Raw genomic sequence first — 11,992 nt, forward strand, 5'->3', positions numbered from 1 at the left:
TCTTCTCATTCCTTACTCAAAAACGTAAACAAAGTAACACCGAATTGCTTACCTAGGAATGTGCTGCTCGCGAATTTTAATTTAATTTGACATTTTCACACAAAAGTTTGTGTCACCGTATGGCAATGGAGCGAGCTACAATCGAGATCCTTCAAGACGTTGGGTAAAGTTGGCTGCTAAATAAAATCAATCACATACATAATAATTTTATGTATGGCAGACTCACCGTTTTCGCCCAACTCTCACTTCTCGCTAGGATAGGGATTAACATTGAATCTTCCCATCAGAGCGAGAAGTGTGAGTGAGCGGAAAGTGTGAGTCCCCCATATTAATAATAGATAATAAATATTATGAAAAATTCACTGAATTTGTTTGGAATGTGTGCGAATTATTACTATCACCAATGATCCTTTCTTTAAATCACGGAATACTCAGTTTTCGCCCAACTCACACTTCTTCTCGCAAGGATATGGAAATTAAACTACAGTTTCCGCCGGGTTAAACATCTCGCCATTTCTTATGAGAATCCCATGTAAAAGTAGGGTTGGCAAAAACTGTAACTCTGTGGCGAAAACTGTAATTTTTCCTTAGTGCATTATTTAACATTGATTATTCCCATCAGAGCGAGAAGACAAAGTGGGAGTGATCGAAAAGCATTAAGCATGAAAGCGATCTTGAAGCAGAGAAGTTTAGTGCTGCTATAACTTACAACTCACAATCAGTTATAAGACGAATAAAAAGCTTGCTGATATTTGATGTAATTATGCAGATAATACACAATAATATATGTGTATTTATGTAGATACATTAAGTAGGTTTCTACACGTATGAAAAATTTAAACTATAATTTTGTATCAATACTTCTAAGACACAGATACTAGTTAAGATTGCCACATCATCGTTAAATTTGCGCGATCCATGGTAAAATAGTGCTAAATATTTAATAATTTTTGATAGTTTATACAATACAATACGTACACAAGCTCAATTTATAATATATTTTCAACAGGTACCAGGGACCCATGATCGATGAAAGTCGGCTGTTAAAAGCGATTGAAGTGGGCCCAGCTTCTGCAGATTTCACCGAATTAGTAGCTTGGCTCAGTCAAGAGCTGAAATCACTGTGTTCTCTTGACGAGCATGTAAGCCCTATTACAAATCCAGAGGATGCTGAGCATTTTTTGATGGAAACCAGTGGATTTCTCAAAGAACTAGGTTATTATTGGTGCAATTTTCAGGTCATTCTCTTAGCAAACTAATTAATCTTTAATTAAGGATGCCCATACAGCGATCTTGTTGAAGGTCCTATCATAGAGCGTTTAAAGACAAAAGCATCTAGGAACGCCCTTCTCACGTACTTGCTGTCAGAGCTGCAAGCTGCCAAGATGATAGAGGCAAATACTCCTGAACGAAATAGACCAGCAACTCAACCTGTAGGATATAAGCTTAATATAACTAAGAAAATGTATTTTAACTTAAATTTATTCAGGTGATGACATCGCCTCACGAGGATCTGAAGAAACTGATGCTTGCGCTACGATTTTCTAAGCCTCCTGAAAACATCTCCACAGCTGTACTTTTCACCAATGTGGAAAAAAGAGTAAGGGAAAATGCCTATAAGCAATTATATCAAATAAATGTCAATACTTTCCTTAGCTTGCTGAGACTCTGCAGAAATCTCACCCAGACTTAGTCGGAAAAGCGATTTTTGACAAGACTTTGAGCGCGGACCAATGGAAAGCCATTGCAAATGAACAGAAGAAAATGCACAACGAATTTCGAATTCGCCGAGAACTGTTGCTCACTAGGCTCCATGTGACTGCGCACTCTTTTCAAGTCAGTGGAAGTTAATGAAGATTAGTAAGCATTGTAATAAAATTTCATTCTTGCAGTGGCCAGAGAAATTGAAAAACAAGTTGGACGACATGACTAAGGCTTTTCAAGAAAGGCAGCGCACTTTAACCAAAGAACCTGCTGTAGACATTTCTGATCTGCTAGCTGCAAGGCTTGATATCTTAGTGCTGGAAAAAACAAGCAACTCTTCAGTTAGGAAAAACACAAAGTCTGCTTTAAACAATGTAGTGATCAAAAAGGTAAATTTGAAATAATCTGGTGTGGGGGATAGTGTGAAAATTTTAATATTATGCCCAACAAAGTAGACTTATTTCTCATGGCTTCTTGCTGCATCTAAAAATAGGGCAGTGCCTTCTTTAAAACTAAAAGAGCGCACAACGACGAAAAATCATTGATATGACAGTAAAATCAACCGGTTCCCTTCCCTCTGTAGCCAACTTGATATTTAACCCGGGATCACTAAGGAGGTCAGTTGAATCTTCCAAAGTGAATGTTCTGTTGCTTCATTTTGAAAGGTAACAAATAGACTTAATCCTCATTGCTCAAAAACTTCATTTTTTTTATTTTTCCAATAAGTCGCGGTGTAATAGTACTGACCGATTTAATGAAAAACCACAAGTGGCTCCAACACCAGTCAACAAAAGTTGTCGCTACTAGGACGCCAGAACTTGCCGGAGAAGTTTTTCAAGGAGGAAGTTTTGAGCATTGAAGGAAAAGTCAGTTTCTTTCTTAGCACGGCAGAACCAACCCCAAGTGTTGACGTCTTAACTAAGATTAAAAAGCACTGGCTCTTATAATTTTAATTGGAATTAAACTTATCATTTAAGGAAATCTTTTGCTCTTTCTCCCAAATAATATCCTGTTGAGCTTTTGCCATTTAAACCCCAAACTCACAATTTTTCATTTCAGGTTCCAGACAGAGGTGGCAGACCATCTGAACAAGCTGCACCGCCTAAAGAGATGCCTAGTTGGCAAAATAAGAGAATTGCAGACGCACCGAGAGGTGGGGGTGGTCATGGTGGCGGAGGTAAAATAATTTATCTATACTGATTTGAATGAGTTAATTATTTAAGCAAACTTAAGCCAATGTGAATGTTGCATTTAGTTTGAAAAATGAACTGTTGCTGTCTTGTTTCCTGTCTTCAACAAACTGATGTTAAATCCATGCCCTGGCATACACAGTGTAAATTCTCAAGATTCCCAAAAGCCCCTCTTGCTCATGACCCTGCATGGCAATGATGGATCATGACTTTGCTTGCACAATTAAAAAAAAAGATTAATTTCAATCATGTCTAAATTTAAGCCCTCTCTGCGCTAACCAACAATTTTTTTTAAATATCGCACTTTGCATGCAGGTAATGATTGTGATTTACCCTTAGGATATAACAACCAAAGAGTCCAAGGCAATCAAGGAGGATATAGAGGAGGCGGTGGCGGCAGCCAAGATAGTGGTGGTTACAGCCAGCATGATGATCGTGATCGCCAAACCTACAAGGGCGGCAGTGGTGGCAGAGTGCAAGGGGGATGGAGCCAGAAGGGCAGCGACACCGACAGAGCGTTCAACAACAGAGGTAGAGGACGTGGCTTCAGAGGAGGAAATCGAGGGGGCTTCAGAGGAGGCAGGGAACAGTACCAATAGGTAAGCTTATCTGCCCTGTGCTTTATATTATTTGGCTTGAACCGCTCCTGAGATCATAGGAATTTAACGGGGAAAACAAGAAACTACATGCTTTTGTTAATTTACTAAAATGAAAATCCTTATGTTTGCCGATCACTGTGTCTGTTGAATTTATATATTCAAAACCTCTTGTTATTGATTTATACAAAAAATTTGTTAAACTTCAGATTGTGCTTTTTTTAAGAATAAATTTTTGCTAATGTAATTTAAAAGGTTAATAATTCATTTCACATTTATTCAGTTTACATTTTGTACAGTTTATCATAACAAAACATAGAGCAAATTTGAGACAGCTAATACCAACATTCCAAAATTCAGTCTGTCCGCACCTGACACTACAGTATAGACCGTGACAGCCTTTTTAATCTCAACCCTTTCCTCTATAACTTGCTCCACTTGCACTTCCTCCGCTTCTTCTTCTTCTTCCTCTCCACCTTCCTCTTGAGGAATATCAGTTGGAGCTTGTCCTTTGAAGTCAACCATATTTTTATTGTGTTAAAGCAAGTTCAAATGTATTACCATAGCCAAGAGTTGTAAATGAAAACGTTTTGGACGGTCTGCCTAGTCCGTATTTATTTCTCGCTTGAACTTGAACTTGATACTCCGTGGATGGTTCCAAGCCACTTAGCGTGTACTCTTGGGAATAAAGGGCGGTGTATGTGTGCGAGCTGGTGGACGGTATTGTTAGGTTGTACCACTCGTTTTCCTAAAAATAATATAATCAATTTAACAACAGATTAGGTGCAGCTGTAGACTTACTGTCGTCACTTTGAATTTCAAAACGTAGTCATACACTTGGGAGTAGCAATCCACTTCCCATTTCAAGTTGTAGGACAAATCGGTTGCAATGCTTAGCCTCTCCTTGATTTTGACTGGGTTGCAGTTTCCTTTATTAAATTTAAATTAATTTTTCTTCTCAATAGGGAAATATACATTTATAACACAGACCAGTAAGCTCCACCTCAGCAAAACCTTTCCCCATTGTGTTTTCGGCAGAACATTTGTAGACCCCCATATCACTGTCCCTCACACCTCGGATGACAAGTGTATTTCTCGCTCCCAAAACTGTTGAAGTTACTCTGTGGCTGCTGTAGGGTGGAAAAGTGGTGTTGTCTGGCTTAATCCACGTCACCTTAAAAAGAAAATTGTTCTGCCTGCAATTAATGATGCGTTAAGTAAATTACCTTGGCTTCTGGCTCAGCCTCGACAATACAAGTTAGTTCACTTTTGGCGCCGTGGCCCGTGTGCACCCACTCCCTTTCCATGGTCACCTCGGGTGGATCTACAATCATTCACACACATACAGCGTGTTTTAATTCTAATTTCTCACGGATATAGGAGTGCAAGTACACTTGAACTAATCTAAATTGTGAATTGAGAGCGTTACATAATATTTTTAGTTGCGTTGACGTGCTAACCGGTTCCCCGACTCCATTGTTTGCCTGACAAGTAAATCTCCCAGCAGCGTGCCTAGACGTGGCTCTGAAATCAATTTTTGGCACGCTCCCTAGAATTTTCATTTCATCGGGAGTGAATGCTACACCGCCCTGCAATTCATTCAGTTGAATTAACAATAATGATGTCATTAATTATAAAAAAGTTATTTACATATTCAGTCCAGGTCACGATGGGCTTTGGCACTCCTTGTGCAATACATTCGATATTTACATTTCCATTCAACTCCACCTCGAATTCCTCGATGTCTGGTTCCAGGCGAACACTTGGTGGAACTAAACATAGACGAAAACCATTCACTGATTTCAAGTTTTAAAATTGCATAATCACGTACACAGAACCAAAATTGAATTTGTCCTCTGGGTCGATTTCAAAGGTGGTGTTCTGGCGACCTTGCAAATGTAGTCTCCGTCGTCCGAGGCCCTCAGGTTTCTAATCTGCAGCGTGTTGTCTGGCCAAACTGATATCCTTGGGTCGCTCATTGAGATCACAAGGTCGTTATCAATAGCTGTTCGTTCAACTAATAGCTCCTCCCCCTTGAGCCATTGCAGGGTTGATGCACCTTTAAATATTTTAATATTTTTAGTGAATTCGTTCCGAGTGATAGGAATTCAGACAATGAGTGCCATTAATGGGAATCAACCAGTAATGACATTTTAACTGGCAGAAACAATCGATTTAGTTTGCCAGTCTGTCTGCACGTCGCTTTCTTTCACTTTTTATTAATATTGGCCTGTCAATTAAAATTCTTAAGCGATACATATGGGCCGGTCGGGTGCTGATTGACGTAGGGTCACTGAAGGGCTAATAATGCGGGCTGCGCCGCTCTCGATAATGTGCCATTGTGTGTGATGAAGAGGATACATAAAAATTTGGCCCTTTAAACTCTCAATCGTTATTCCTTATTCAATATATATTTTTGAATTTGCGAACGAGCCCACTCACCTAAGTTCTCTACTATGCATGGGAGCGTCACAGTGGCATTTTCTCTGTCTCTCACTGTGACAGGAACTCCCTTGATGAAGGGAGGCCCTTGGCTCTGCTGTCGGCAGTGCAGAGGTTGTGGAATAAAGGTGCAACAACCTGCATGATTAAAGATTTAGTTGCATCATCAAAAACAAATTTTTCAAAATCTAAAACAATGAAGTATTTTTAAGCAACAGGATTTCAAATCATATGAGACAAAAAATGATGGAATGACAGCAAATCACATGAAAATTTCAAATGCGGGAAAGGGAAGTGCGAGGGGAGATTTCAAATACTGATTATTTGACAGTGAGTGCTGCTGTGTTGGAAATCACGAATACACGCATTGTTAATATTAAACTTCATGACATAATTTTTCAGCGTGTGTGCGTCTGCTTGCATTTATATGAAATGCGGTAATCTGACTGAGGATATTTTTAGCTAAATGGGCAGTAGAAAATATTATTTTCCCTGCTTTCACAACAAATGAAAATAAATTTTGGCGGATATTCCGTAGAACTCATGTTTATTATCAAGTTTATCTAACGAGAAGAAAATTTAGTGTTAGTAGTATGCAATGCAAATGTTAGATGGTCATGAAAGAAAATTTTTAAACTGATCTAAAAATACGAATGATTTGATCCAATTCGGCGTAATTGTGTCCACACGTAAGAGCGGAGTGGTATAGGGCAACAAAAGGGAGCTTAAGTGGATGATTAGCTCGCCTTGCCAGCATAAAGAGATCACAACAATAGGAGCTATTGTATTACATGCATGAAACAGCGCGGCGATGTGTCTGCATAACAGAACATCTTCTAGTAGTTTTTTTCCTTTCACTGTGACTAACGCGCACGCAGCAACCATCATCGTTGATAAAATGTGACCACCCTGCATGACTTAATTAGACGTGTGCGCTGCGTGTGCAAAAATTTGTGAGGGTAAGCGAAACAAAACAATTTTGCTAGAGGAGTCGTGCAGCGAGTCATTAAAAAAATTGCTGCGATTCTTTCAACCCTTTCGTTATTATTATCGTATGAAAAGGCAAACCGAGCTAGCAAAGTATTGCAAAAACGAAAATATTACATGGTACACAATATCTCGCCGCACTGAGTAGGTCTTGATCGTTTAAACTTAAAGTAGAGTTTTCTATGCCTGGCGTAAAATTATCTCACTCTTCCATCTCAATTCAAATTTTCTATTATCTTTAATTTATTAAAATAGAGCAAAATATTTTGACTGGCAATAAGGCTCAATTTTCATGCAGTCAAGGAAAAATCGGATCAAACCGTTTTCTGATTTAAAAAAGGCGAAAATAATGGATTACTCTTTTTATTCTATAGTTTGCCTTTTGGGTAAATAAAGCATGGTGCCCTTGTTTCTTGGAATGGAAGACCACAAAGTGTAAGAAATTTTAAACCAAGTTCAATTCATATGTAATCAAATTTTTTCCAAACAAGCGAATTAATTTTTTATTTTGCTGTGAAATTTTATAGTTTGAAAAGAAAAATCAGCAGATACATTACTTACCAACAAGGAAAACCACCCAGCTATTAGTAAGATCCATTGGGTGTCAGCTTCAGTGGTGCGCACACTATGCTCTCTCGTCACTGTTTGAGTTACGACTGACTAACTGGCTATGGGTGGCACGTACCGCAACCACCATCTCTCATCTCAAAATTATCGGATTGCTATTGTGACTAGACTGCAGCTGTGTCCACATTGTACACGCACAAAGAGATGGTAAACACGAATGATACACAATTTGGTATTACAAATTTATAATTTATTCATTACGTCCAACTCGACTCAAATTACCAGCCCAGACACTGAATAACGTACGCAGTACCGCTTTCATACATGTGTAACAATATATATAACTGATGAAACAAATTGTTCTAACTTTGCTCTTGTGCGATTGAATAGCGCGATGTGTGTCTACACAGATGAACTTTTAAGAGATAGAAATTTTGAATACAAGGCATCAATACCAAAAATTTAGATAAGCAGAATAGACAATGAATTTAACTTATCTTTTTTATCTTAATTTAGATCTAAAGATATTACTCTTAAAAAGATAGCATCCACATTCAAAAACTTTCCTTAAACGCATCTTGCAAATTATTTTAAATGCATTCAGGAAGTGCTGATACGACAGGGAGCTATGAAAACCATTCCTAAGTCATTTAACAAGCGGCACAATACAAATACATGCAACATATGTCAACAAATATATCTAATCAAATTTGAAGGTATTTGCTTGCACTGCCAATGACAAAATATCGGTACACATGTACCCCAGCACCAAGCAGCTGATCATTTCAAGCCCACAAAGACTGAGGGGTGCTATCGAATACCCTGCCGAGTCCTTGCAGTGCCCACCCCGGGTCATGGTTGTTTGACCCCCCTACCCCTCCCTGAAGGCGAAGGGGGGGTCCTGGTGGATCCACCTGAAGGTGGCCTGCTGCTCACTCGCGGCGCTTCGTGGACAGTTTCGTAGCTTGGGCCGCGGCTCAGAGTTTTGTTGGGGGGTCGTTCAGGGGACTCCTGCTGTATGGGGAGCTGCTCAGGCTCAGGAGCAGGGGGTTCGTACTGCTGGGGCTCGTAGCTGGTGCGCCGAGGCGGCTCATCATACTGCTGCTGCTCGTACATTCCGGGGTTGGGCTCAGCGAGCTGATCCTCCAGTCGTCCTGACACAGCCTCAGCAGCACCGCCTCCTCCGGCGACAGGCGATTGGTACGAATAGCCGTCACCACCGACGCTTCCGCTGAGGACCCGAGAGGGCTCGTACTCCTCGCGGAGCTGCTGAGAAATGGGTCCAGGGGACTCATCGTAGCTGGATCGCGCGCTGGGGGAGGCTGGAGCCGCGAGAACGTCAGTGCTGGGCCGGGAGACGTAGGAGGGGACCTCAAAATCTATTTGAAAGTGCCGTTTTAAAAACACATGACTTTGTAAAGTGACAGGGTGTGGGGGTTTAAGATTTAAATTTAGCAAATAAAGTGGATTCTGATTTATTTTTTGATATGGTTAACTTACCTTTTTTCAAATGATCACAAAGGAGATGGCTGAGTTATCTAGTGGTGTGTATGACAAGTTCTTTATTTTTTATAAAACTATTGAAAAACAAATGTCATTGGTTCACATGCAAACATGTGCGTTACCTGTTTTTGATAATTAATAAACATTAAAGTAATAGTGCGTGAATTTGAGATATTAAACTTTAAATCTAAACACAAAGAAGTTTGATAATACCCCCAAGTACCTTTTTTTGCCACTAAGGAGGATTCTAGCTTCTCTGTGAGGTAATTTACATTACTTTGTAGCCCAGCCATTTCCTGCCTGCAAACATTGATATCAAATTTTTCTAAAATAACTCACAAATAAATCGACTGAGAAAGGGAGGGCGCGGACCAAAGCTCTGACAAGGTCAAACCTGATGTGTCTCATGCACATTGATTGCAGGCGTTGAAGTCCTGAACCTCTCGAACTGTGCAGCGAGGATTTCACACCGCTGCCTCAACCAGTTGCATTCGTCGCGGAGATTGCTCTTTTCTAGCCTATTATTTTATTTAGGATGTAAGAACGGGTTCAAAATGATTTGGGATAAATTGGTTGTACACCTCCACCTCCTAATAATTCACACAAATAATGTAACGGAAGATAGAAATGCACCGCAAGTATACAGTGAAATAAAAGATGATACGTGTGATAAGAGAAGCTATAACTAAACTGATTGAGGCTTCACTTATTGTTATTAATAGGTTCGCCAGAGACTGTAGTGAAACTTTTTACATTATGAAATGGAAACAAAAAGAAATTGTATTTTGTCTTGTTTTTATTTTGTTTGATCAACAGAGAGTGAGTGTATATTTAATGCAGAGCAAAAGAGACACACACATATGAACTGCGTGCATGCAAAAGTATAGAAATATAGAGCAATTAAAATGATCGAGCGTTATTTTAATTAGACAATCCAATGGGCCTGGTTAATAGCCGAGTGCTCAGAAATATACGAATTTTAGCTTCCCATTTTTAATGTCAGGCATGCTTTCCAATTTAAATCTAATTTTGATTAATGAGAACGCACGGGCTTGATTCTATGAAGCTGATTACGGACAGAATTAGAAGACTGAATATTCTGAAAGTGCGCAGTTTAAAATGGCCAGACAAGCCACAGACACAGATATATGATGATTATTCAATTTTTCTGAGCACTCACCTCCTTCTGTTTTCGTTTCACTTTGATTACAAGATCAACTTTAACTTGTCTCCTTTTTCCTGGTGCAACATCTGACCTATTGTAATTATTATTCCTTAGAACATATTTCTAGCCCATTTGTTTCATGTATTGCACTACAAAATGGCCTTGGTACTTTGCAGTAATTGGAAGGAGAATTGAGCAAATTTTCTACAGCAGCAAAACTCGCCGTTCACGCCGCCACCACCACCAACATCTAACAATTAAGTAAAGGATTTTTGCAGAAGAAAAGCGAATGGAAAGGAGACTGGCGATAACGTCTACTCTACAGGTATACGATGATAGAGTCCAAGCAAATTTGAAAGGAAGTGGAAAATGAAAAGAGGTATAAGACACAAAAATCTTACTTGTGTCGAGAGGAGGATTCTTCCAATCTTTGTGTGAGATTGTGGCACTCATCTTTCAGTTTGGCCATCACTTGGTTTTGTGACTGAATCATGCCTTCTAGTTCTGACACGGTTTCAACTGAAATACGATTGACACACAATCTCATCAGTATCTAATTCACTCAAATTTGGAATATTAAACCGATTTTTTTATCTTCAATTTTAAGCTTACTTTGTTGAAAATAAAAGCAAACCATGCTTGGACTCACCATGTTTTGATTCCATGTTAGAGAGCATGTTTGTGAATTCTTGGTCTCTGGGGTTAGGAGTGGCTGCGATTATGTCTTTGGTCTTGTTAAGGGTCATCTGAAACCCCACCCGCGATTTGTTAAGTCGGAAAAGAGACATTTTGATGCCAATCTTTGTCAAATTTGTGATGATTAAGCAAGCATAAGAGAGCAGGAAGACTCTATATTGGCATCATACCTCTCGGTCGAGAGCGGCAAGTTGCTCTGAGAGTCTCAGAGCCTCTTGCCGCGCCCTGAGCGTTTCTGCGTCCGCCCTCTCGAGCCTTTCCCTGAGAGCCAAAATCTCAGCTCCTAATCTCTTGCTCTCCTGCCTCCCTTCCCTTTCAGCTTTCTCAGCTGCCAACTGAGCTGAAGCGAGCTCTTGACTTAGACTTGTGTGCTGGACAAGGGCCGAGCTCAATTCTCCCTGCAACACATCTGTAGCCTCCGGCTTTAGCTTAAATATTTTGATTTCAAAGCTCAAAAAAGCAAACAGCAATTGAAAATAATGTTCCTATAGAGACATTTCTTACACAGTGCTTCATTTGTAGCAAAGCGAGAGTGAACAAGTTGACTAGGTATTAAAATTTAAATGATTTTAAGCTAAAGCCATCACGGTACCAATTTTGGACTGAGTTTCCTTGGCCAGGTCATCTAATGTCGCGTTTTTATTGGCTAAATCTCTACGAAGTTCAGCGTCAGTTCTCCTAAGCTTTTCCACTTCAAGCTGCAACCTGCTCGTGGTGTCCCACTGAGAGGTGAGCTCTGCTTGGAGCTGCTCAACCTGCGATTGGTACCTCCTCTCCACTGCACTTCGCTCTTCTGAAGCTCTTCGGCCCTGCTCAGCGATTGCTTCTCTCAATTTCTGATGCAAGCGGTCCAGCTCATCTTTCAAACGTCGAACCTCCATTTCGCTCTGAAAGAAAATCATATTTTACAGTGATGTGCTGGTTGCAACAAATGTGAAGTACCATATCACAAACAGGATCTGATTGTACCTGGGATTTGTCAAATTGAGCCTGCTCCGCAGCTTCTTTACTACGCTTCAGCTTGTGACTAGCATCAGATTCGCGATCTTTGAGATCCGACAGCGTGTTTTGCAGCTTTTTTACTGTCTCTGAAAGCGATTCCTTTTCTCTGTAACAGTTCAATAAATTTTATAGTAAAAATA

At 39.9% G+C, this 11,992-nt stretch overlaps 3 protein-coding genes across 12 annotated transcripts in view; 1 reads left to right on the top strand and 2 right to left on the bottom strand.

Annotated features, from left to right (window-relative positions):
• Positions 1–11,992, top strand: part of LOC135941663 (protein FAM98A) — a 14,018-nt gene continuing 2,026 nt past the window's right edge. Inside the window, exons 1-9 of one of the 3 annotated variants that reach the window (XM_065487283.1) lie at positions 1–163; positions 1,010–1,215; positions 1,276–1,433; positions 1,490–1,600; positions 1,657–1,836; positions 1,893–2,093; positions 2,764–2,881; positions 3,234–3,493; positions 9,413–9,895. In XM_065487283.1, the coding sequence (XP_065343355.1) occupies positions 120–163; positions 1,010–1,215; positions 1,276–1,433; positions 1,490–1,600; positions 1,657–1,836; positions 1,893–2,093; positions 2,764–2,881; positions 3,234–3,493 (1,278 nt within the window). In that variant the 5' untranslated portion in view covers positions 1–119 and the 3' untranslated portion in view covers positions 9,413–9,895. Of the gene's footprint in view, positions 164–1,009; positions 1,216–1,275; positions 1,434–1,489; positions 1,601–1,656; positions 1,837–1,892; positions 2,094–2,763; positions 2,882–3,233; positions 3,745–9,412; positions 9,896–11,992 lie in introns of those variants that run through there. The other 2 variants (XR_010575002.1, XM_065487282.1) reach the window with 2 other exon arrangements.
• Positions 3,733–7,605, bottom strand: LOC135941660 (neurotrimin-like). The gene is made up of 10 exons (XM_065487280.1): positions 7,481–7,605; positions 5,933–6,070; positions 5,322–5,549; positions 5,141–5,262; positions 4,920–5,079; positions 4,717–4,814; positions 4,481–4,664; positions 4,292–4,419; positions 4,052–4,238; positions 3,733–3,999 (listed from the first exon to the last, which is right to left on the bottom strand). Exons 1-10 carry the CDS (start codon positions 7,515–7,517, stop codon positions 3,794–3,796), a joined length of 1,488 nt encoding a protein of 495 aa, XP_065343352.1. The 5' UTR covers positions 7,518–7,605; the 3' UTR covers positions 3,733–3,793.
• LOC135941656 (neurofilament medium polypeptide) overlaps positions 7,721–11,992 on the bottom strand; it is a 9,927-nt gene continuing 5,655 nt past the window's right edge. For 4 of the 8 annotated variants that reach the window (XM_065487260.1, XM_065487267.1, XM_065487265.1 and 1 more), the window contains exons 6-12: positions 11,793–11,958; positions 11,443–11,737; positions 11,021–11,259; positions 10,804–10,954; positions 10,556–10,673; positions 9,213–9,289; positions 7,721–8,865 (exon numbers count right to left, since the gene is read on the bottom strand). In XM_065487260.1, the coding sequence (XP_065343332.1) occupies positions 8,339–8,865; positions 9,213–9,289; positions 10,556–10,673; positions 10,804–10,954; positions 11,021–11,259; positions 11,443–11,737; positions 11,793–11,958 (1,573 nt within the window). In that variant the 3' untranslated portion in view covers positions 7,721–8,338. Of the gene's footprint in view, positions 8,866–9,212; positions 9,290–9,383; positions 9,508–10,051; positions 10,246–10,555; positions 10,674–10,803; positions 10,955–11,020; positions 11,260–11,442; positions 11,738–11,792; positions 11,959–11,992 lie in introns of those variants that run through there. The other 4 variants (XM_065487261.1, XM_065487262.1, XM_065487264.1 and 1 more) reach the window with 4 other exon arrangements.

Source organism: Cloeon dipterum, chromosome 4 (assembly GCF_949628265.1).
Source record: "Cloeon dipterum chromosome 4, ieCloDipt1.1, whole genome shotgun sequence".
Lineage (NCBI taxonomy): Eukaryota > Metazoa > Arthropoda > Insecta > Ephemeroptera > Baetidae > Cloeon > Cloeon dipterum.

Bases quoted from the DNA above. Each gene is read 5' to 3' on its own strand.
- LOC135941660 (XM_065487280.1), bottom strand. From the start codon at position 7,517: ATGGATCTTACTAATAGCTGGGTGGTTTTCCTTGTTG. The intron at 5,550-5,932 runs GTGAGTGGGCTC...AAATATTTAAAG, and splicing joins ATGCATAGTAGAGAACTTAG to GTGCATCAACCCTGCAATGG. The intron at 4,665-4,716 runs GTAATTTACTTA...TTTCTTTTTAAG, and splicing joins AGGCTGAGCCAGAAGCCAAG to GTGACGTGGATTAAGCCAGA.